General features: G+C 34.1%; 1 protein-coding gene across 3 annotated transcripts in view; it reads left to right on the forward strand.

Annotated features, from left to right (window-relative positions):
• Positions 1-7,057: 7,057 nt before the first annotated feature.
• The window catches only part of LOC129000792 (casein kinase I-like), a 39,590-nt gene continuing 19,690 nt past the window's right edge, over positions 7,058-26,957 (forward strand). For all 3 annotated transcript variants that reach the window (XM_054427795.1, XM_054427797.1, XM_054427794.1), the window contains exons 1-3: positions 7,058-7,210; positions 7,341-7,418; positions 7,528-7,638. In XM_054427795.1, coding sequence (XP_054283770.1) covers positions 7,343-7,418; positions 7,528-7,638 — 187 coding nt within the window. In that variant the 5' untranslated portion in view covers positions 7,058-7,210; positions 7,341-7,342. The remainder of the gene's footprint in view (positions 7,211-7,340; positions 7,419-7,527; positions 7,639-26,957) is intronic.

A 26,957-nucleotide genomic window follows, 5' to 3' on the forward strand; every position in this document is an offset into this window, starting at 1 on the left:
AATGGCTGTTCATTCCCATTATAAATAAATAATAACAATTAGAACAGGCTAGGTAGCTGAGTGTAGAGTGCTTGCCTAACAATTAAAAGGTTGTCTGAGAAAAGTCAGTAGCTTTTAGATGGTACGAGACGGGACCCAGCTGTTCCTGATCATTGTGCTTTAGATAAATAAATTGCTTTGGCCAATGAAACAGATGATCTTAATGTGCGTTCACATAGAAAGCTGGTTACAAGTGCCTGCAAGTTCCAACCGGTGTGAGAAAAGTCTACATTGTATCAAGCGTGTGCGTTCACAGACAAAGCTTGCACTGGCTAGCAAGCGCTTGCTAAAAGTTCTGACAAGCACGCAAGAACGTTTTGTACTTGTTTTCCGGCTCTTGTTGACCGAACCAGTCAGTAACAAACAACTGTGCCGTATGGATGTCGATGAACTGATATCTCAAGGCTAAAGAAGAGGGGCTGTTTGGGACAAACACCTCAAACTACGTATGCTAATAGAATTTCTTGAGTATGTAACTAAACGTGGTAAACTCCATCTCATATAAGAAAAAAACCTTACTTTGTCCAATGTCAGTTGAGGAAATAAGTGGTGGTATTCTGCATACCTACCTCTTCCGCGGTTAATTGCATAAACACTAACTTTCCTTCTAAAATTTTTTTTGACATTTTCAAGCAAAAATAACTCTTTAACCACTTGATGAAGACATTTTCCAAAACACTAAATTCTCAAGCGCTGAAAATATCTTACTTGTAACCAGATTTCTAGTGAACACACTCTTAAGTCTGTAACAAGCTACACAGATCATCTCACTCCACTCTACACTCATCCTTCACTCATGCATAGCTACTAGTCAGCCACCAGTGGCCTTGTGTGAAAGGGCCCTTTAACTATGTTAACATGGCCATACGTCCGTCCCGCTTTACAGCAAGTTCTATGATAAAGAGTGGCTAACAGAATTAGTGTGCTTTTTTTATCAAAGACAGACTACAGCTGGGTTGTATAGATGGGGTGTCTACTTCAGTATCCTAAGTCTGATACATCAAAACAAACATTAAAAAATAAATAAAATAACAAATGGTCTTCTAAGCATTCCGAATGGTGTTGAGTTGGACACCCATGTACCAGTGACAACACCAAACTATTGAGCAGTAGACCCAAGGTAAGCAACTAAAGATTAATAATAGCTTATTCCCTATATGGGAAATTCGCTAAAAACAAAAAAAGTTTTTCCTAATCAAAAGGTTATGGTTTTTATGTGGAGACCCTTGTAGGGCTGCCCATTTTTGCACCCAAACCAAGCGCTGTAGACTCGTAGCGGCAGTTTTAGTTAACTTAAGTTCACGAGTACTGAGTCTACTCGATACTTAACGAGTCAAGTACTCGACTCTTTAAATTACTAGTTAGAATTACTGGTCCAACAGTTATCACATCTCACAATCTAGAGAGCTGCTTGTCTGTCGATCAGAGCACAGGACTTCTATCTTTAAGGTCTGGGTTCAAAATCCTGCCAGTGGCTTCTACGTGTGTTATAGTATAGCCCTCAAAGGTGTTGAGTAATATCATAACTTAGAGCAGCACCTGCACATTAAGCTTGGAAGTTATGAAAATGTTTAACAAATCCAGAAATGGATTGTCCAAAATAGTTTAGAAAATATTTTGACTCTTGAGAAAACATACAAATAACTATCAAGAAGAATGATTATATTAACCATGAATATTATGACACACCTCGTATGAATATGTTTAAATTGAACCAAGAGGTTTTAGCGAATTTCCCATATAGGGAATAAGCTATTACTGTAGTACTCATGGTAAGACCTGGACCCGGCACCGATTTACTTCTTTGTTTTGAGGTCCCTATAGAGGCCAAAAACACAATTCGTTCAAGTTCATATATATATGTATATACAGGGTGAACAAAAAGTCAAGACCCTCCCCCTCTAATATTTTTCCAAGTAAATATACAGAGATATCCTTTTGGTGGTCGTGCAATCTTAGCAGGAAGTTCCATTTTATGATTTTAAAATTTTTGAGTGTCCCCCCAAAAGGGAGGATATGGGAGGCAACTAAAAAATTTTCAATGTAAACCCCCATCAAGTGACACCTAATTCTGAAGTGTTTACAAAAACTTAAAGAATGGTGAAAACTAGAGGTCGCAATCTCTTCTCTATCCGAAATAGTAGCCCGTCAAATGTTGTGGAAAATCAATGGTAAAATTGGTTCGTAATGGTAATATTGGCTACCATTTTAGATAGAAAAGAGATTGCGACCTCTAGTTTTCACCATTCTTTAAGTTTTTGTAAACACTTCAAAATGAGGTGTCACTTGATGGAGGTTTACATTGAAAAATATTTAGTTGCCCCAGAAATCGGCTTTTGGGGGGACACTCAAAAATTTCAAAGTCATAAAATGAAACTTCCTGCTAAGATTGCACGACCACCAAAAGGATATCTCTGTATATTTACTTGGGAAAATATTAGATGGGGGGTCTTGACTTTTTATTCACCCTGTATATGTGTCCGTTACCACTATACATAACTCGAACAAAAATGATTCGATTTTGATGAAAGTTAGTACAAACGTGTAAACCTACATTTATTCAAAGAGATTAATTTATTTTCAATCAAATCTATTTAAAAATAAACCATTAGCTTTAACGAGTACCTAGGTATTCTGCTACAAGGAAACAAATAAAGTGTGTTTAAATGGTAAAATATCAATAGCTTAGTATAAAATAAATAAATTTGCCAAGTTTTATCATAATATATATCTACTAGCTGTAACCCGCGGGCTTTGCCCCGTTTAACTTCTTAATTTTCAAGATGATCTCGTTCGCATGGCTCAATCACGTCCTGGTTGAAGTTCGTTCGCTACGCTCACTCACCTTTAGGTTGGAGCTCGTTCGCTACGCTCACTCACCTTTAGGTTGGAGCTCGTTCGCTGCGCTCACTTGCCTTCAGGTTAGCTCGTTCGCTACGCTCACTTGCCTTCAGGTTAGCTCGTTCACTATGCTAACTCGCCTCCAGGTTGAAGTTCGTTCGCTATGCTCACTCACCTTTTGGTTGCAAATTAGCTGTTGTCACAAATGTAAAAGAAATAATAGTGCTGCACCCTGTTGGTAATCCTTGTAACTTTAATGCTATTGAACATCATAGAACAGAACCAACTTGTTTAATAGAAACAGCTGTTAAGATTCATTAATTCCATTTCTCATAAGGTTAACATGGGAAACTCCAGAGCCACTGGGGCGGAGCCGATTGGACAGATCACGAAATTGATGGTGTATAAACCTATTCCATGAAATTCTACACGTATGTACAAAGTTTCGTGGCAATCGGTTCAGCGGTGTCTGAGTTTATCACTGCCAAATATATATACAAACATCCTCTTTTATACTTATAGATAAACAAGCAAACTACAACATTTTACAGTATTCTCCATATGAATAACATTGGAATTTTTAATTTTCCCCATTACCAATGACCGTACAAAAACACTTTGATAAACTAAATTATTTGCTGTTTTAGATCTTTAAAAAGACCTAAAGAGAAATTGGGAAATTTTGTGTTTAGAGGGTCAAAAATAAGAAAAAATACAGTAGAACCTCTTTAATCCGAACTAATTGGGACCGGGGGTAGTTTTGACTATTGAATAGTTTGGATTACAGAACATATTGTTGTTTTTACATAACAATAGCTAGGGAGAAGTGGAAAATGTTTTATAAAGTAAAATACAGTGTTTATTTAATACCGTAGTAAACAAAGGGAAAAACAGTACTGTACATTACAATTGACATAATTATGTTGCGTATATCAATATACAGTATACAATAAAGAACTACTGTCCTGTGTATAGAGTACAGCAATGAGGCGTTCGGATTAGTGGACGTTCGGATTACAGGGGTTCGGATTACAGGGGTTCGGATTAAAAAGGTTCTACTGTATTTTTACCCCATAAAACCCCGTTCCCATGGTTCGATCATGCTGGCTCGGGAACTCATTCAAGTTTATCCTGCCTTACACCTTTCAACCAAATTTCATTAAAATCGGACAAAAATTACTCAAGTTATCGCATTCATGAACGCATATATTATCTATTATATATTAATCTATATATATTTCCCTACGTATATAAAAAATTGAACGAATGGTTTTTTGGCCTCTGGGGACATCAAAATGAAAAAGAAAGTCGGTCCCAGGCCTAGGTCTTACCGTGCCACATCCGGTAATAGCTTGTGATCGCTGAATAGCTACTTCTCTATAGGGAAATTTGCTAAAAGAGTTTTTTCGCTATAGATATTTTTAATATTTAATGAAAGAATTTAAGATAGGGAAGAGGTTGATAGTAGGGCTGTGTCTTATTGATACTTGAATCTTTCTAACTGCATAAAAAAGAATTCCATTAATTCTAATGGGCCCTATGTAGCTACCCAATAATTCCCTTTCAAAACAAAAATAAATACATACACAGTAATAGTAGAATTGCCATTGTTAATGCTCCCTTTAAAAGTAGCTGTATGTTTTTGCATTAGATGTCCAAGAGTTATTTAAATTTATTTTTTGTTGAAAATGTATGAAATTTAAACTACTGTATTAAATGAGTTACTCATTTCTTTTAATATTTTTAAAATAATTGTTATACATACACTATATACACATGTTTAATAAAAATTGCATACTCATACTTCAAAAATAAATGTTATCTATCAAACAAATACAAGTTACAGTAGATATCTCTTTATATTTAAAAAATCCGTAGTTTTATATGTTTTTTAGTAAATCACTGCAGGCTATTACTATGGATAAAACATAGTCCCTTAGTAGATTTCTCATCCTTATGGAAAAGCTGAAGCCAATTTTATTGTTAGTTCTGTCCGGTTTTCTGTAGATGTTTTGTGTTTTGTTTACAATTTTTTTATATTATTTAGGGTTAGTTTCTCATTATTCTTGTCTCGATGTTTGGTTATACAGCTATAGTGGACCAGTGGACGTTGCTATAGCTTACCATAAGCCATTCCCTAAGTTTTACTTAGTAAAAAAGTTTGTGCATTCGACAGAATTTAGTGATTTAGATCAGCGCAATCTGTCGGTGGCTCACAGCAACTACGACAATTTTGATAAAAAATCGGGTCGCCGGAATTTAATCCCCCTGGAATTTTACCCCCTGGGCAAAGCTGACATCACTATGACGTAGTAACCTCGTGGCCAAAACTTTGTTTGCGGCCGGAATTTTACCCCCGCGGGTTTGGAAGTCTAATGAAATTAGCCAGAGGGTGATTAATTAGATTAGCGATAAAAACCAGAATTTTACCCCCTGTCCATATAACTATAGCGTTTAGACAACTGAAAATATACGGCCGGATTTTTACCCCCAGAATTTTACCTCTGGATTTTTACCCCCTGGCCGATTTTAGAAATTGAATGATTGATTTTCTTATTTCTGTTTTTAATTATTTGTAAGCATTTCATTATTTAGTCGCCTATCTTTCTTTATTTATTTTTTAATCTCAACTAAGCAAACAGAATTCGCTGTTTAATTTTGATGTTCGGGATTTGCATTTGGGGCCAACTGTTGGTTAATAATAAGTATGTAAAATAAACTGAGTAGCTCATTTAAAGGATAATTGGGTGAACATTTCTTCGTAAAGAAACAATAAGGCATATTTTGTTATTGTTACAATACAGTAGAACCTCTTTAATCCGAACTAATTGGGACCAGGGGTAGTTCGGACTAGTGAATAGTTCGGATTACAGAACATATTGTTGTTTTTACATAACAATAGCTAAAACATGGCTAAAATTGATCTAAATTATTTTGGGAAAAGTGAAAAAAATGTTTTATAAATTAAAATACAGTGTTTATTTAATACAGTAGTAAACATGGTGAATAAAAAGTACTGTAAATTAAATACAGTATACAATAAAGAACTGCTGTACTGTGTATAGAGTACAGCAATGAGGGGTTCGGATTAGTGGACGTTCGGATTACGGGGGTTCGGATTAAAGAGGTTCTACTGTACAAACAAAAAACATTGTTTTACCACGGTTGTATAATAAATCGTTAAAGAAATCTTCGAATCAATTACCATTCTGATGTTTGTTTATACATCATTTTAATCAACAGTTGGCTTCAAAGATCGAATCCTGATACTCGAATCTCAAAAGTTAAAATCAAAAACCTGTTCGATTAGTTGATGTTACAAATAAATTAAGATAGGCTACTTAATAATAAAATCTTCACTAATAAATAAAAACAGAATGAAGGTAATTAATCATTCTCACTAATTTATATATCTGGCCAGGGGGTAAAATTCCGGGGGTAAAAATCCGGTGGGGAAAATCCGGGGGTTAAAATCCCAATCCGGGGCCCAATTAGGGCCGTACACTCTAGGTTTTTATAATTTGATGTGTTCTGATTAAATTCACAACCATGACAATATATGTTTAATTCCACGTTTAATCCATCGAGCTGATGTCGCACTCATCAAAACTCAAAAGTTTGCGGCTGGAATTTTACCCCCTGGTTTGTGAAGTCACATTTGCCCAGGGGGTAAAATTCCAGGGGGATAAAAATCCGCTACCCCAAAAAATCTTGCTACAAATTTAACATAGAGATGGAATGTCTATAAGAATAATTATGTTATTTGATTTGTTATTGTCGTCACAATATTATTTTTCCCAAATGTTGTCAGATCATTGTTTTTTTTTACTGCTAAGTTTGAATGTTAGGGTCCACTATAAGTTAGTTCCAGACCTACAAAGTGTTTTTACACCTATGACATAAAATTATGTAATAGTAGACTACCTACTTGTTTTACAGAGGCCTAATTTACAGTGATGTCAATTTCAAATCAGAAGTTCAGTATTTTCATGTTTACAAATACTTAAATTTAAAAAGATGATGCATTATTTTCTTATTATTGATTTCTTTGTCAATCAGCTGGTTTGAATTTCCCTCACTTGATTTGCATCCAATCAACGATTTCTATCTCCCACAGGGAGTCAGGTGGCGCCACCCACAGTGAAGCGGATGTTTCTGTAACTAATCGCGTAGGGTCGCGATCATCTGTCGTCTTGATGTCGGTCGGGGTTTTCAATAAAATTTTGTTCTAATTATGTTGTAAACTTTTTATTTTAAACCAAATGTCGTTATAACATTAGGATAGAACCTGACGGTTCGTTGTAGCGCCAGTCCTCGTCTCAAGCACCAGGTAATTTTGCATTATTTGATCTTATTTCACTATCTGCTTAGCTCAACTTCATTAGGAAATTTCAAATATGGCTGACACAATGCGAGGTGTTTATGTTTCCATTGTCTAAATGATTGTCGCCTATTTCCAGATATGGAGCTGAGAGTGGGCAACAAATACAGACTCGGAAGAAAAATAGGCAGTGGTTCATTTGGAGACATATATTTAGGTAGGTTTCTAACTAATGCGTTTTATATTGGCCAATACGTAGCATGTTCACAAGGGCACATCCTAGGCCTCCTTATGAAAGGGTGATTAAGTAATTTGTACATTTTCAGGAACCAATATTACTACGGGTGAGGAAGTTGCAATCAAGTTAGAATGTATCAAGACCAGGCATCCACAACTCCACATAGAATCAAAATTCTACAAAATGATGCAGGGTGGAGGTAGGCCTAGGCCTAAGTCATTATTCTTTTATCATCACTAACTTAACTTAGGCTAACTTAAGACCTAGCCTAAAAGCTCACAAATAAGTTAAAGAATATTTCAGTGCTGGGACTAAACTAATGTTTGCGGCCTCGAAAGTTCATAGGCCAAGGGTTCTGTAGGTACCTAACTTAAGGCCTACACATCAGGGTTTTTCAGCTTAAAGTGTACCCTAACAACTGACAAATAAGTTAAGTTATGAACTTTTTAGGCAATGAAGTTTTTAGGCTTGGTCAGTTAAGCTTAAGTAGCCCAAGTTAACTTGGGCAAATGCTGTGTGTGAATAAGTTGGCTTTTAAGTTAGGCACATTTCACTGGGCATGACTTATAACTTAGCCCACCAATGTGTTTTTAGTAACTTACTTAGGATAGCCTAAATATGGTTATAAAATTATAGGCCTAAGTTAGCCTATGTCCAGTCTTGCATCTCTACCATGTAAGATTACCTGCAGTATCAAATACAACGCTAACAATAGGGGTTGAACCGTTCCATAATTCCCTAAAAAATGACAATTGTGCAAATGTCCGCAAAGTAAGTTAGATCCTCTAACATGACTTTTGTTGATGGGTTGGAAAACATTTTCGACAGTTGTCTTTAATATTTTTATAGTAGGCCTACAGTGTTAACTTAGCCATAATTATTGTTCACCTGAAAAACACTACTAAACTACCTACTAATTTTAAAACACCCTGTAAGAGAGCAGATTTTAGATAGGTACCCACCTATAGGCTACAATCTTCTTGCAATGTGCCTGATCCACTATTATCAAATTTCTTGTAAACATCTAAACAGACAGGTTTGTAAACAAATTGTCAAAGTAGCCTGCATTCTGAAGGGTACTCCTAACTTAGATTTATCTTCTGGTAGTTTATCCAGCTGACTATTTCCCAAACACTTAACCATATTTTGTCAAGCAATTTTGTGCAAGCAATAGTCACCAAAATTTGCCAAGTAATCTGGAACTGTAAAATTGAACACAAAACTTATCTGAACCTAATAGGTTACCGGTAATTTCTATTTTTTTTGCATACAGCCATGTCTCCTTAATACTTTCGTCATATGAGAAGTTTTGTACAGAAATAAAATGTTGTAGGCCTAAATAGGTCAGAGATTGGTAAATATTGTTACCAATATTTTCAGGGCCGGTTTAACCCATACGAGAACTACGCGGTCGCATTTGGCGCCACAAAAAAGTGGTGCCAACGGGACACATTTTTTTTTTTTCAGTAGGCCTATATAAAATTGGAAATATCTTTACTGACAAGTGAACAACTTAATTTTTTTTCACTCAGAGTTTATCCAAAGCACCACACCAAAGGCATTTATTCTGTTTGTACCAACAGCACTTGGAAAATGTGTATACTTGTACAGCACTTCAACTCAAGGACTCAAGGCATTGATTTGTAGTAAGCTGATGCTCGGCAGCGTACAGCGCGGCGCCTGTGGGTTTCATTTCATGACTCATGCTCCATGCTCGAGATAAGCGCGCAGGGCCACTTGTCCCAACCCAAGAAACTCCCCCCTCCCTTCTCCCCTGATCACTCACCCCTCCTAGAGCAGAGCAGTACGTTGTTTTGCACTCTTATGTCTACCGCTACTGTTTTTCATTGTAATAGGCTTTATAAAAGCTTATATCGTATCCAAATTATCCTGTAAAAATTGATTTTACATTTAGAAATAAATTGTCATCTTTGGGTTTTGCAAAAGTGTAGGCCTATATCCCACTTATCCACAAGAATTTTTCAACCATCACATCTCGAATTTATTCTGTTTATTTATTCTGCAAATTAGTAAAAGTGTAAAAATGTTAAATTTTGTGAATAATAAACAGTAGGTGGTTGAAAAACGTCTTTAATTGCAAGTATTCTTCCAACCTAAACTTATAAAAAGTTCTTCCCAAAAAAATTCACAAATAGGGTTAAGTTATGCTCAAGGGGGGGGCGGGGAATTCTAGGTGGCGCTGATTCCCAGGTGTTCGCTTAACTCTGAAAAATTCCTAGAACCGGCCCTGAATATTTTTGTTATCAACACAGTGTAAAAATTATCCGGAAGAGAATGGTAGGCTTAATACTAGTAGGCCTAAATAAAAGTAGGCTATTCCATAAACAAGTCGATTAACAGGGTTGGTACGGTCAGGGAAAACCTGGTAAAGTCAGGGAATTTAATTATAAACAAATTCTGGAATTTCTCCTGAAAGACTACCTTTTTACAGATACCTATGCTACATTTTGCTCTAGGCCTAGACATGTTTTTATCAGGGTGATGACTAATGGCAAAAAGAACGACATTAGCACTGATGCACACTTTTATGTACCGGTAGATAGTTTATGGTTTGGAAGAGGAATCGATATGTATATAGTTTAAAACAAAGTTTTGTTTGGGAGTGATAAAAAAAAGTTAAATATTTACATTTTTTCTAATATTTCTTGATTTTGATTAGTCGATATCGACTTATAGTATACTTGGAAAAAGTATAATATCAGTCCGGAAAACCTGGAAAAGTCAGGGAATTTTATTTTTCAAATTTAGTACCAACCCTGATTAATCTTTGTTAGGTTACAATTTCTGTTAAATGTTATGGTAAGCTTCAAAAATCTCAATACCTGAAATATCTTTGTACCATGAAATCTCAGCATTCGGAAACACAGCTTTAGGTGCTTCAATATCCCTTTCAATCAGAGTCTTGTTTTGCAAAGGTTCTTTTTTTCATTTTAGCAGTTGATTCAACATGCTACTTACTCAGAGTTTATCTGCATTATATTTCATGTGTAGAACTATTTACCACACTAGTTACAGCTTGATATGTAGGCCTATTATTGAAAAATTGCCTCTGATGCTATTTCCATGGAAGCAAGTGTGAAGGCCTTATGTCTGGTGCAGTGTAACAAGATACTGTTGGTGTGTGTGCTGGGTGTTTTCTTAATTAAAAATTTGCATTCTAAGGTAGTAAACACTTTTCATAAGCATTCAGAATCCTTATTTCAGCATCTTAAATAAGCTGCCGTAGTGACAGATTATACAAAGCCACCCTTTAGCATCTTCTTCAGTCCAGTCTTCATCTATCAGTATACTGGGTTCTGATGGTTTTATATAGTTAGGCCTAGTTACCGGTAGGTTATATGGTTCAACTTAATTGTTTATCAACTCAGTTTTGATAGCCCCAATTCAGAAAAAAACACAAGGCTTAAAAAAAAATTGATTACAAAAGTGCAATAAGATTTTTATATTATGGATTGGTCGTTCATCCATTTTTACATCAGAAGCTCACCCAGTGTAGTCTTGTTCTGCCGATAAAAAATAAAATAAAAACACCAATAATTTATGCAGTTGAGATTCTACTTCTGCGTGACGGATTACTTCTGGCTCTTCACCGTTTTCTTGTCTATGTTGTGTTTAATTGAAATTATCGCTACAAGTCATGCATCCAATGAACAATTGTGGCAAACAATTTTGGTTGCGCCAAGACGCCAAAACACAATCATTGTTTGATAATGCACTTGTAGAGTTAAATAATGTTATGTTTTACAATAATTTATATTTATTTTTACGGAAAGTAAATGTATTAAGTGTTATAAGACGTTTATTATCAAATGGCACGTTGTCCATTTGAGCCGTGTCCATATTTTGTTAAATTAATAGTAGTTTACAGCAACTCGATAAAACATTTTACAATATTTATGTAGAAATATGTGCACGATTTAGAAAGTCATTAAGCTGTAAATCTGCAATTTACAGACTTTTGAGAGAGGTTGCTATAAAGTATTCATTCATCATAGTGAACACATAATATACAGGGTGGTAAAAAAGTCCCAGGACAGTTAAATATTTTAAAAAAATAATGTAGATAGAGCTACAATACTTGGTACAAAGTTACAGGGCATAAAACTCTATTTTAACACATATTCAGTGATCCAATAACTCTTCAGGGGGACGGTCCACAAGGAGTCGGAAGAAAAGCTTAAATGGAAGCATAGGTCAATATGCACATCAAATTAAAGGTCTTTTTTAGTAGAATACAATGCTGCAAACCGCACTTCAAAAGGTTGATCCTGCGCAAAACGGCAGATGTTCAAAGATTTCTTGAATCCGCCATTTTGAATCTTTGAACGACTGCCATTTTTTACTCAGGCATTCTTTTGAGCTTGAACTTGAACGGCATCGTAATCTACTAGTGAAGACCTTTAATTTGACGTGCATATCGACCTATGCTTACGTTAACAATTTTCTTCCGATTCCTAGGACTGTGCCCCCTCAGGAGTAAGCGTATAATAGCAATGTAAATTAAATGAATCTTTGAACAACTGTAATTTTGATCAGGATCAACCTTTTGAAGTGCGGTTTGCAGCATTGTATTCTACTAAAAAAGACCTTTAATTTGATGTGCATATTGACCTATGCTTCCATTTAAGATTTTATTCCGACTCCTTGTGGGCCGTCCCCCTGAAGAGTTATTGGATCACTGAATATGTGTTAAAATAGAGTTTTATGCCCTGTAACTTTGTACCAAGTATTGTAGCTCTATCTGCATTATTTTTTTAAATATTTAACTGTCCTGGGACTTTTTTACCACCCTGTAGATATGTATACAAATAATAATTTGAACTCTTAGAGAGCATTTTAATGTTATTAGAATAACGAAATGGGTTGTACATGTTTACTAGCGCTACTCAGCAATAAAAACCATTTAATTTATCTCTGGTAGATATTCTTAAAGTGCACTGAGCAGCAGCCTAAAAAAATACTATGTAACTTACCAATATAGCTACAAAATGCTTGAACTCGCATTGTAACATTTGTAATTCGGCTTATATTTCTCCAGCAGATTATTTATCTGCAGAAGAAGTTTATTGTGCTCTTATCATGTCTAATAACATCCAAAGACAGAAACCTTGCCTAAAATGGTACCTATCTTGAGAAATTATTTGCAGTATCCTATAGGCTATTACGGACCACTGCCCACTGGGTTGTTAACATGATTGAAAATAACACGACATTTCGGCTATAAAAAAGGCATAAAGAGTAAATACTATTTAAGCAGCTACTTAAAGTATATTCCACTAAACCTAACTTTCCGTAGATGAATTAGCGTAAGCCTTGAGAGTAACCGTTGATTTCGACGGGTTTCACCAAGTCATTCTCTAATTCTCTAGATTTAACTCTTACAGTACTTAGGCTATGAATTTCATCAGGGGTGGTTTCAGGAATATTTTTTTGGGTAGGCCTGACAAGGATCAAGAAAGAGTTTGATCAGGGACGAGAGGTTTGAAGAGCTTTGCCTGCAAAAAAAAGGGGGGGGGGTTTAAAAATTTAAATGCAAAATAATTAGTTTGAATGTTTTCTCTTTACTTACACATATAATTAAATTTATTTATAATTTTTCTGCCCTCTGGAGCCGCCCCTGAGTTTCATTACTTGAATTGTGTTAAATAAAGCCTACTCACTCAAGGCAAACCATCTTTATTCTTCAACATCCATACATCTTCTTATTAAAAGAGTACTTTTATATGGGTCTCAAACTATATAATAAGCTTCCTTTATCACTGGAAGAGGTGGAATCATTAAACAATTCCGGTTACACTTACTGTCTTAGCTGTTAAACAATTGTTTTTACAGCATTGAGGATTTTTATCAGTCTGATTGTAGTAGACATAACTTATTGGCAGTGACATAACTTTGTAAATTTTTCTAATAACCTAACTTATTTTATACTTGTTGTTTTTATTCTATACTAGTACACAACACAATGTATCTTTTGACAATTTACCTGCCTGAGTGGAGAAGCGCGCCGTAGGCGTTATGTGATGTATTTTAATAAATAAATAAGAATAACTCAGTCCAAATTAATAGCTAAAGTTGGAATCGGATAACTACGGCTGTAAAACCGAGCTCCACCGTGTCCATTCCGCGTCTGAACCGCCTCGTGTAGAATGGTTCAATGTGTTTCACGCGACAAAGATCCCACCAAGTGTAGTTTGAGTATACAATTTTGGCGCGTTCACGCTGAAATCCCTTTGCGGTTTTCACGATTGTGTAGAATGGGCCTAAGAGATCCTAAGCTAGTAGGCCTACAGTATTTTGAAATTTTGTCAAGATTTAGCATAAAACATTAACGATTTTCTTTCTCTGTATATTTACTTTCCTTCTAATTCAATTCTTGTTTTATTTGTTCAAAAAGGCTAATACACTTGTCTGATTGACTTATCCAGTGTATGCAATCTATGTGTGTGAATGTTAACATTTTATTTTAGTCAAACGTAACAATTAATTACTGAATAAAGGACAACTTCAGGCAGTTTTGAAATATATTTGACCAGTTTCTGCTCTGCTCAGTTCTTTGCCTTTGTTTATCTGGTCAGCTTTCCTAGTCTACCCAGTTTAATGATATTGTGTCATTGAAGCATAACATATTCCGGATGGCTCAGCATTTCCTGTTTAACCAGTCGAACAAAGCATTGTTGATTTTATAATTCGTTTCATGTTGAAGCTGTAAAGAACGTTGACCTTGTAGATAAATCATTGTAAACCTTAGTTAGTCTATTGTTATAATATTTTCAAGTTTATACTAGAGTAGAAATGATGTTGGCATGTATAAACTTGTTCTCTCGAAGTATTTTAATGACACATCAAACATTCACCTTAGTAGCATTTATAGAGACATTCGATATAGAGACAGGCAACAATAATTAAATTTAAAAAAATAATACTAATTTTAGTAATTTTGAGTCCTGAAATCTAGAATTTGAGGTTATTTATTTTTGTTGATCCTATGAGAAATAGAATTTGCTGAACTATAAAGCTCTAATAACTCCACTGAATTCTTAGTTTGCATTACAATCTAGAAACATTTTCTCATTTTGGTTTGACAAAGAACATATTTTCTAAGCATTAAATATGACTCCTATAATATGATTATATAGTTTTATATGACTCCTTTTTTAAACCTGTTTCTTTATTTACCTGTGATTCGTAATGAGCTAGACAAAAAAAAAAAAATAAGGTCGCTAAATTATGTAAAACCTACCAGTGATTATAAATACTCCTGCAGCAGAAAACCTGCAGACTAAGCGAATTTCCATTTACCTGGCTGGATTTCTACTAAAATATTTTCTTAAAATTGTCAGCTTTATTTCCTATTTAAATAACATTAATTTTAATGAGTAGGCCTACTTAGGTTTGCTGCTACAGGGAAGATATTGAGATGTGTTTTTTATTGCAATGTTGATAGCTTAGTATTAAATAAACAAAATTTCCAAATTTGGTTTAAATCTATGTTTATAATACCCCCGCCGCAGCAAACCTGCTGACTAAGCGAATTTCCATTTGCCTGATTGGATTCACACTAAAATGTCTCCTTAAAAATATCACATTTATTCCCTATTTAAATACCGTAACACTAGTTTAACGAGTACGTAGGTTTGCTGCAACTGGGAGGGTAAAAAGGTGTTTTTTTTAAGTGTTAATAGTTTAGTATGAAATGAATGCATTTCCCAAATTTGACCAAAATATGATCATAAACAAGCAAACTACTAGAGTTTACTTATTCTCCATAAGAATAACATGGGAATTTTAAATTTACAGTTTTTTGGAATTTTCTCCGTAACCATTAGACGCATAATAACGCTTCAATATACTAAATTATTTGTTTTTTTAAGCTCTACAAAATGGGTTGGGAATAAAATGCTAAATTTTAAGTTTTTAGGGTCAAAAATGGGAAAAACCAATTTTTGCCCCATAAAACCCCCCATAAACCCCTGTTCCCATAGTCCCATCATGCTGGTTTGCGAACTCGTTCGAATATACGTAGGTTTACACGTTTGTACCAAATTTCATCAAAATCGGATGATTTTTGCTCGAGTTATCACGCTAACGGACATATATATATATTTATATGAATTTGAACGGATGGTGTTTTTGGTCTCTAGGGACCTCAAAACAAAAAAGTAAATCGGTCCCGGGTCCAGGTCTTACCATGAGTAGGCCTACTACGGTAATAGCTTATTCTCTACAGGGGAAATTCGCTAAAAAGAAATTTAATCATTCAATTTTAAATTTTATTTTGTTCAACTCCGCGCGACGGAATAAAATTAAGCGTTAGTAAATGTTAACAAAGTCAATAGAAAAATTATAAACGTTGTTGGGTTTCTTCTTGAAACGAATACTAATCAAGATTTACTTCCAACAGCTACTAGAAGCTCTAAATGTTCACAGTTTGTAGCTTGAGATAGATTTATGGACATGTACAATGTCTATTTGTAGGTTTTCCGTTTGGAACAAACACACAAACAAGACATATAAACTCATAGAAACCACCTCTTCAACTTTTCATTTATGATAGGTAATGGCCACTAAATCAGATTATCAAAATCCAATTATATTCTTGCTGAAAATTCGAAATGTGTCTTTGTGAACTTTTGAGTCTGGTGTACCTCGTAAATACAAAATAAGAATGGCCAAATAGTTCATAAAGCACAAAACGATGAAGAAACTTTAACTAAGCAGTGAATGTAAGGGACAAAACAAGAGGACATCACTAAGTAATTTGGCATAACAGTCAACACTGTATCAACAATTTTGAAAAATAAATTCACCACAATCGTTTTGCTTAGGCCTACTTCTTACCTGTAGGTTGATCTCTGATGAAAGATTCTTGATTCTATTAATAAATTATGCTTTTAAGGATTGGTTTTATATGATCGGAAAATGGAAGTGTTTTAAACCTTTATAAATCAAAATTTTGAAAGCAGTTTTACAAAGATTTAAATTAAAAGTTTAATGATTAACTCTTTATCCCTGTCGAATACCTAAAGGTTTATCTAATGTAAGAGTATAGGTTTGCTGCGTAGCAGGTTATTTATCTATACGGTATAAGCGGATTTAACCATTGTGTTTGCAATGTTTTTAAGTCGCGGTGGACTGGCTGCATTAAAAAGTTGTCAAGGTTGCCTCAATGCAAAACATTGGTTAGACAGATGTGTTTTGAATGTGTAATGTTTACACTGCAATATATTAGCTCATGTGACAAATATCGAGTTAAAAGAACAGATGGTTGGGCACTTAATGAGTTTATTTGTCTCTTGATGTGTCGCAACTCATTTAAAATTTTAGAATATAAGTATAGTTTATTTCCCTAAAAATAATGTTTGGGAAACGGAGTAGCCAGTTAATACTTTTAGTGGATCACTAAACGTTTATCTACATACTTATATGTTGTAAACAAAACATTCAAGGATGATATGTTTACACAATTTAAAACAAAAAGCATTATGTGATTTGTACAGAAGCAACAAGTATCTCTAAATTATAAGTGTGTTTGCATTAGCCGAGAGATATATATTTTACAGTTAGTCTTCAAAATCGTGCTTTAAAAAAATTAAAAATAATAATGTAAATTTTATACTCATTATTAAAATTTCAAACTTTGTGTGTAGTTAGTGAATTTAACTTGTATCATTAATTGTAATAGTTTGTTTGAACACTTTCAGAATTTTTTTAAAGCAGTAAATTTATAAAAAGGTTAATTCACATTTTAAGTATTCTATATTTTTACGAAACTTTATTTGTTGTGTCACACGAAGTGAATTAAAAGTTATTATATTTGTTTACAATTAGTACGCCTACATTAATTGGTAAAAATATCAAAACCATAAAATACAACTCATAAGCACAACAACACATTATTCAAGTTGAACCATTCCAATAGCCCTTATAACATTATGAAAGCTATGCTAGTAATTGCAGTGAAGTTGGCAATGATCAAGGCTGTTTAGTGGTTTCCTGCAGTAGATATTTATTGTTGTTTCACCTACTGTGATATTACATGTCTAGCCATCTTCCTCTGGGGTTATTGCCATGGGAAGTTTTCAAGGCCATGATCTCTGCCTCTCCCCCTCATTCTCTCTCTCCCTCTCTCACTCAATCTCTCTCTCTTACTCATTCTCTCTTTGCCAGTATTGTTACAGAATATCTCTAATTAACACCTTTCCTCGTTTGATAATGATCTATCGCCACATTACCTCACAAAGATGTGTGTTGCGTGTTTGCCTTGTGTAATCTTGGGAGAGAAAAGTTCCATTGAAATTACAAGAAAATTTAACAATTGGTAATTTGGTTGTTTTGAAATCATTATAAAGCGGTGAAAATATTTGTCTAGTGGTAGTGTAAATATTTTTGATTTATTACTGAAATTGTTTTGGTGGGTTATCATAAGTACTGCAATATATCAGTTTTGGTTATTGGTCTTGTGGATTTTATTGGAACATCTTTACTTCACATGTTTGTGAGTTTTTACATTAGAAGTTTGAAGCCAAATTTTCTTATAAAGACATCTGCTCACAAATCATCTTTATTTTAACTTTGTTGTTGTTTTGAGTTAGGAAACAAAAACATCTATATATCCTTATACTTGACTAAAACAGTTTTCCTGTTATCTATTACATTTGGCCTTTTACATTGCTAGTTTTATGGTTTTCAGCCAACAATACATTCTAAAGCCTAGTTAAGTAAACAGTCTGAATTAATTGTAGAAAATTATCAAAAGTGTTGCAATATATTGAAATAAAAAAAAAATAAGACAAAGGGCAAAATGAAATCCGATTAGCCTATTTAAAAAAAATCTACCAACCCACAAAATTTTGACTGACTTTGAGGTAAGTTACTTCTGTGCAAAATAATAAACACATTTCTTCACTAATGTTTTCCTTGAATATTGTCAAAACTATGAAACGCAACAATCTTTAATAACTCCTTAAATCTATATTATTTTTTGTTCCGTACCTATTAACAATACATATTTCTGGTGTATTCGGTAGCAAGAGAGAACTCAAGAGTAAATGCATTTGATTTTCCAGTGTTGTCTAAAACCCGGTAAGTAGAACGCAATGTTTCATTGTAACTCTCAATTTCTTAGGAATCATCAGTTGTATCAGTACTACTTAGTAGGCTAGTTATCTGTTTACTAAGTACTTGAGAGTAGAGTTTCACTCCTAGGTTAACCAAACTGACTCAGTCCCTTATCTCTTATCTCAGTAGTTAGCTCTATATCAGTTATAATTCAGCTTAGGATGAATTCTTTTGCTAGAACGCTCTTAAGAATGAATCATACTTTTACAATATCAACAGCGCTTGATGTACCAATCGTTAGTGTACCAATCTGTCTTTACAAAAGCTCAAGTTTTTGTGTCCCATCTTTTTCTTCTAGTTTTCATAGGCCAATTTGAAATTTCCTTATTTTTCAAATCACACCAATAAGGTTTAAACAAAAAAATGTATTTTGATATATTGTGTTATTCAAGATAATTTATAATTTTTCAGACATGACACAAAAGATATGTGTTAGTCATTATACATTAGCTGTAAAACATTCTTCGACCTTACACTTTTAAACAAATATTTACAGTTTTGGCAAAACCTAATTATGACCATTTTAAAATCAATAGTTTGGCAAGTTGCTTATAATTTTGTGTAACTAACATAGATAAAAACAATCTGCGTTGGTTAAATAATCCAATCTTACGTCACAGTAATATGGAAGTGCTTATCACAAAATGCAAACTTGTTCACACGTTTCATATCTTGGATGTTTACCATCTCTTTGATTTATCTTATTTCCTAAACAATACTTTGAATAGTATGCAATCAATCCATGCTGTACCTTCAGTTTAATATAGAACACTATATTTAAGCAGTATACATCGTTTCCCTTGTTTTTTTAACATAATAACTGATTTGTTCAGCCAAATCGCCAAGATGTAGTGCATCCGCTAAGTCAACATATTAAAATCAATTGACTTGAAATAAAATTATATATAACCTGTTTAGTTTGGTTACCTTAATTTTACGTTTTAAACCAAATTAAAACCTTGTTTTTCTTTGGTAAAAATTAAAGAGCTCATTGAAATTTGGATTAAGTATAAACATTTTGAATCATATAAAAAATACTGATGTTAAAGTATTGTTAGTACCCTTTCTGAAGTATGTAAATAAACTTACAGGTTAGATTCACTGGAGTGAGAGCTAGTTGTTCTGTTTAATGTAACTGCCTTAGCCTTCTTTCACACCAGTGCGGTGCGGGCCCGTCCCGTACCGTTGATGCGGGATGTCCCGGAAGGCCTTTTCACTCTAGCTGTCCGGATCTGGGCGTTTCCAGGCTGAAACTTAGTGATTTTTTTGTGTATTTGTGAAATGAATAAAAGAAAGGTGGCTATGCTTTTTAAAATAAAGCATAAATACTCCCTTACTAAATAAGTTATTTAGATCGAAGCCGTGTGTGTTAAATTGCCAATTCATTGTATTTTTAAAAGACATGGTAACAGCTGTGGGTTAAAGAAAGGAAGATCCCCCGATATAGGACGGTCCTGCACCGGACCAATATAAGCCGGCCTTTAAATAAGCTGTTGTAAAAAAAGCTAATAACATTTTTTATAAAAATTTAACCGTGCAAATGGAAGATGGTTTGCTGGGGCGGGTATATTGTCCCACATCACTTGCCTTCAAACCAAACCAAAATCTAATTACTGACCAAATCAAAATACAATTCTTAATCAAACTAAAATATAGTTCTTGTCCAAGCTCCAAACTAATAAAGTGCTCGATATAAATTGTTTCCTCCATATCGAAAACAACAAATCCTAACAAGTTAACAAGGGTACTACAAAATCAACCACTCTCGAACACTAATTTGCAGACTGTTAAAACTACTGATTTATGTACGGGCAAAACCAGCCTGTCCCACACAAGTGTGATAGCTTTGTATTTTTCTTGTACCAAAATAATAAATAATTTTTGAATAAATTTGATAAAATTTAACCTTATTTAGTCACAATGCAAACGTAATTTCTTTTGTTAACTGTAAAGTTAGGTTACAAGAAGAAAAAAACATACTGTATTTAAATATCAAACACAAAAAATTACATGAAAACTTGTTGCAACTGTACAACTTCAGTAACTCAAACCTTTTTCACATATCTGTCAAGGTAGTTTCTATTATGGGCTTGTGAATCATTTCCTGAATGCAAGGTTAGGTTAGTTTACCCTGTGAATATAACAACACTCGGTAACTTCTGATAAGGAAAAGCAAGTAGGCTACCTGTACTGATAAGGAAAAGATACAGTCTACCGTGGTTGGCACATTTTATACAGGTTTATGGTTAATTAAGGATTTTGGATTTTGTGCAGACTGATTCAGTCACATGTAATGTAAATACTGGTGGTGTTATAAAACAGAATGATAATATATATATTCAAAGACACACATCTAGCAAAGTTGAGTAATTTAAAAAATAAGTTTTGAAGTGGAAAAAATTTTCTAAAATTCACATTTTTGGCTCCTGGACTATTTTGGACAACAATAGGTTTACATACCTCCGTCAAATAGTCCCAACGATTAAATTGCTCAGTAGCTTGTACATTTGTTGCAAAGACAACATTTTCAAATCCTGCAACTCGTCAAAAACACAATTTAAACAAACACATCACAAATATAAAAATGGTACGAATACACAAACCTTGCGCCACACTGGAGTAATTCAGTATTATGATAGCTCCTAAATGTTTGTGTATTCGTACCGTTGTTATATTTGTGTTGTGTTTGTTTTAATTGTGTTTTTGATGAGTTGCAAGCTTGGAAAGCTACTGAGCACTTTTGTTGTACTACAGAGGTAAACCTATTGTTGTCTTAACTTTTTTCCTTATTAAAAACTAAGTTTGTACCAATATAATGTTGTATCTTGCTATTTATTAAGAACCTGCCATGTAATTGACTAACGGTGCAATAATGTGTAGGATACATTTACTCTAATTTAACATTAACTTTATTTACGTTTTATAAAGATAATGTCATTGACTATTCACAGAAGAGACTTCCCATGTTTGAAGCCAAAAAAACATGGTGCAATCTGTTGAGATGGTCACCAACTAATGACAATATTTTGTGTTAAGTGATAAATCAATCAGCCGTTTGCCATGATACTGCATTGGTTTTAGTTAATATTCAACCCATTACACTAGTAAACTCTCTGAAATTCATCTGTTTTCTTGGCTTAAAAGTTTCATATCACATGGGAAGTCTACATGGGACTTCCCATGTGATATGAAACTTTTAAGCCAAGAAAACAGATGAATTTCAGAGAGTTTACTAGTGTAATGGGTTGAATATTAACTAAAACCAATGCAGTATCATGGCAAACGGCTGATTGATTTATCACTTAACACAAAATATTGTCATTAGTTGGTGACCATCTCAACAGATTGCACCATGTTTTTTTGGCTTCAAACATGGGAAGTCTCTTCTGTGAATAGTCAATGACATTATCTTTATTCTGTGTACAGTCAATGATACTGTAATATCAATTGAATTCTGCCATACAGCTGATTGCAGATACAAAATTGAAGTGAATTCATAATCAAATTCATATTTATTCATGAGGAACATGTGAATGTATTGAATGGTGTCAATTACAAACTAAACTATTAACCTTAAAAAGTATCAAGATTTTAAAAAAGCAAACAATTTTTGACCAGACAAGTGGTACAGACGATTTTTAATTCACACATGGTAAATCAAATATGTATTCATTTTCTAAAGCAGATTTAAAGAATCGTGTTATTCTGCGTCCTCATCCCATCATAAAGAGTGGGCAAATCAACTACAGTTGTAGGGTGATTCTACAGAAAGTGACGCTTTCTTGTCTTTCGAGCTTTGTGTATACATCCCTATAAATATATGTATTTATGAAAATTGTATTTAGTGTGTAAAGTGTTTAGTTGATGTTTTCCAAGTAAAAAACTAATTTTTTATATGCCAAAGGTTTTTAAAAAATTATATAAATAGGTAAAATGTCAGTCCCCTGGGTTGTCCCTGGCTGAGTTTTGATAACTATTTAAGTGACCTATGCTTTACAAGTGCATTTAAGAAGCTATTTTAATTTTTAACATTAGCCAAAAATACACATATTGAGATATAATACATGTATATTATAATATAAATTTGCTTTTATGGATTTACTATTATTTAATTGTGTGTCCCTGGGGTTTTGTGTCAGTCCCCTGGTAGGAGGGAATTCTTCCCTTAGAGGGAAAAGTTGTGGGATTTTTCAGTTGCTATGGTGGTAACCAGCTTCCTTACTTCACTCTGGGATTGTATTCAGTGTTGTAGTGTCTCAAAACTCCTCTCAAGTGTTGAGAAAACCACAAGAACATTAGAAAACAGGTAAGTACCCTTTTTGATTGTCAATCCCCTGGCTAACTTAACTTAGGTATGGTAGTCAGTAAAAATAAAATGTAAATACCATTAAGTAGCAGTAAGTGCCTGTTAGTCACATGGTCCAACCTAACCTCAAAATAATTTACACAATCCATGCTAGACTGGGATTCAGCCAGAATTGTCAGTCCCCTGGTTGTCAGTCCCCTGGCCCAACTTTGCCAGGGGACTGACAATATGCCAGGGGACTGACAAAAATGGGAAATTAAAATAGTTTAAGCTGGTTTTAGGCCAGGTTCTGGTGATGCAAAGTGTATTAATGTAGGATGTTTATGTATTGTAACAATTTATGATTTAGCCTATGATACTGTCATAGTTTAACTGGTTTGGAGTGATTGACCTACATAGTTATCGCCATACAGATAGAGATGTGTGAAGGTAAAATTTTTAGGATTATGAATTACCTACATTATGTTAATATTTTGAGATATTTACCATTTACCATCACTAATTTTTTACTACTTGTGCTTCTGGAAGGTCTACTCTAAATTTCACATAGTTTTCAAAACTAGGTCTAGTTACACAATTCAAAAATTGTTTGTTCTACTTACACTAGTGTAAGTCTAAATTTGCTTGTGAGTGTGAGGTTTTCTACCCAGGATTACCAGTAGGCCTACTTGTGTATTGTTTGTATGCTACTAATAAGATATTGTTAATTTTAGGCCCATCAAAAACATGGCGTCAAGAAAAAAACAGTCAGATAGTGAACGGTTGAAAAAAAAGAGAGAGGCAGAGAAAAAAAGACAAGAAAAAATCAAACAGGACCCAGAAAGATTAAGACAACAACAAATTAAAGAACATGAAAAATACCTTAAAAAGTTGCAAAAGGGTCAAAGAAAATTAATTGCTGATCAAAGTGATCGTGAAAAACGACAAACTAAGAAAAAATGGAGGGATGCTACAAACAAAAGTAGACAAAAGAAAAAGCAGATTGAAGAAGAAGAGCGGATTTTGAATGAAAATTCTCCACCACCAAGTGAACATGGTTCACCTGGGCCTGCTGAACCACCTAGACCTGACGGAAGAATAAACTCAGGAAGAAAAAGGATCAAAAGAAACAAGACAAAATGCTATAGGGAACTGCAAGAGTTAAAACTAAAGTATAAAAAGTCTACAAAAAAGGCAGAAAGATACAAAAAGCGTTATCTGCGACTTTTGAAATCTAAAGACAAGGAAAAAAATACTGTTTCAACACCAAGAACAAAAGTTAAACGATTGCTTAGAGGGCAAACTGTTTCTGAAGTTATTAGGAAAAAATTAGTCTTTGGGGAACTACTTGAACAAGAAGTGTCCAAAACTTATAGGAACACCGCTAATATAAGAGACAAAAATGTGATCAGAAACATATTTAATCCTGAAACTTTATGTAAATATAAAGTGAAAAAATCTGTTGAAAGATTAGTTGGTATTAATAAAGCAAAATACAACAAAACCTATAAAACACTACAACAACAAATTGCAACTGATGTCAAAAGTTTTCTTGAAAGAGATGAGTTTAGTCGTTTATGTCCAGGAAAAAAGGATACTATTACATGGAAAAAAGACAAGAGACAGAAGCGATTTCTAAACAAATCTTTAAAGGAAATTCATGAAGAATTTTTGAAACAATCAAACGTCAAATTATCATACTCTCTTTTTTGTCGATTGAGACCATTTTGGATTTTGGACCCTAAAGTTGAGAATAGAGATACTTGCCTTTGCAAAAGGTGCAGCAACATGTCAATGCTGGTTTCAAAGCTTAGTGCTATCAAAGTGATAGATGAAGAATGCCCTGAAAAGCTTGTTAACAGCTTATGCTGTCCTGAAAAGACGGTAGAATGTTTGTTTCGAGAATGTGAGGAATGTCAACACAAAATTATACTATACAATAATTTCTCTGCCAATGATACAACAAGTTTTAATAAGTGGATCGATGAAAAGGTGGAAGTTGTCATTAGAGGAAACAAGAAAGAGGTAAAAAAGGCGACCAAAAAAACATTCAATTGCACAATTGAAGAGTTAGTTGAAGAGATAGAGAAAAACATAAAAGCGTATATGTCACACTGTGGGCGCATCAAAGGACAGTACAAGGTAATGTCGGACAAAAAAGAAAATCTAAATAATGATGAAATAATCATTCACATTGACTTTAGCGAAAACTTCAGTGGCAAATTTGCAGAGGAGATCCAAAGTATTCACTTTGGAGGGTCTAGAAGCCAAATAACGTTACATACAGGCGTGCTTTATGTTAAAGAACATAAACCAATATCTTTTTGCACAGTTTCAGAAAGCAAGGAACATGGTTCGGCAGCCATATGGGCTCATTTAAAACCTGTGCTCCATTATGTTCAAGCCCAGTATCCTGATGTAAACAAAATACATTTTTTGAGCGACAGCCCATCAGGGCAATACCGAAACAAAACCATGTTTTATTTAACAAAAACCTTTTTGCCAAAGATATTTGTGGGATTACAAAGCTCTTCATGGAATTTTTCTGAGGCCGGGCACGGCAAGGGTGCTCCGGACGGTGTTGGAGGGTTCATAAAACGAACTGCCGACAAGTGCATAGCACAGGGGTCAGATATTATGAACATAACTGCCCTACTGGCTATGCTCAAAGAAAAGTGTCGTAAAATTGTTGTTTGGAGGATAAACCAGGAAGAGATCACTTCTATAGAGCAAATGATTGAAGAAGCAGGAGTTCTTTCTACTGTTCCTGGTACATTTTTGATACACCAGGTATCATGCAGCAAAGAAAAGGTGGACTATCGCACTATGACCTGTTGGAAGTGCGAGCCTGGAGTACGATGTGAGCATTACAGTCTGGACATAAAGAAAAATGAACAACAATGTGAACAACAGAATAAACCGATAGAAAAAGGTAAATTATTTAAATTTAAATACTATCATTACCTCTCTGTCTAATAACTTCTTAAATATTATAAATGAACTTAAAATTAAAACGTTTTTCATGTTTTTTTTTACTAAATTTTGAAAATAAGGACCATAGGCCTACATTTAAAACAATTTTGGTTTCACAACATTTGCTTTCTTCAATGACAACAATTAAAATCAAGACTCGATTAACATATTGTCAATTAACTTTTTTTCTTTTCTAGCCTTAGATGTTGGCGATTGGGTAGTCGTCACATATGACTCGACAAATTATCCTGGCGAAATAGTTAGTGTGCAAGAAGAAGACATGACCATAAATGCCATGCACCCAAGTGGGCCAGGTGGTTGGAAATGGCCACCAAAACCAGATGTTCACACCTACCCAAAGCAAGATCTTGTGAGAAGAATTGATCCTCCAGTGCCCAGTGGAAGCAGGGCTAATCAGTTTATTTTTAAGGACTTGATTTAAACAGTGAACAGTTTTTCCCTTTGTACTATATTATACTTCTTATGTATTGACTAACATACAATATATAATGTAAACTTTAATATTAAATGAAATGTTATGTTAAACTTTAAAGAAAATTTTGTTTGCCTTAAAACGCGTCAGTCCCCTGGAGGAACGATTTTTAAAAATTGTGTTAAAATTGGTAAAATGCTTGAAACTGTATGATTAGACTGATTATTATCTCATTTATAACCTATTCAATTATAAAATTAAGAAAAAAAATTATTTTAATAATTTTTTTCATTTTAAATATGGAAAGTAAAAAGATTCACTTTTTGTAGAATCACCCTGTACTACTGTGAAGATGCATCAGTTGAGGATGGTTGGAGTAGTGTTTGCTAGGTTTGTTTGGTTGTGTAAGTTGAACAGCGTAGCTATGGATTAGCAATGGTAATGTATCTAGTGCAGTCTCACACGTAGGCACTGTCGAGTGCCTAGCTGTCCCTCAAATACATCTACAGTAGGTCTGTGATGAATAAATGTAAATGCACCATCTGTCAATTTAAATTTCGATATTACTTTTCAATCTAAACACTGGGTGATTAAACACAAAGTTTGGCTGTTGTACAAGTTTACGACTGTGTATGTGTTTTGTATGGAAGACATTCACATAATTTAAACTAAATGTCATGAAAACCCT

This window comes from Macrosteles quadrilineatus, unplaced genomic scaffold (genome assembly GCF_028750875.1).
Source record: "Macrosteles quadrilineatus isolate MER2022 unplaced genomic scaffold, UCM_ALF_1.0 Scaffold_8__2_contigs__length_117827958, whole genome shotgun sequence".
Classification (NCBI taxonomy): Eukaryota; Metazoa; Arthropoda; class Insecta; order Hemiptera; family Cicadellidae; genus Macrosteles; species Macrosteles quadrilineatus.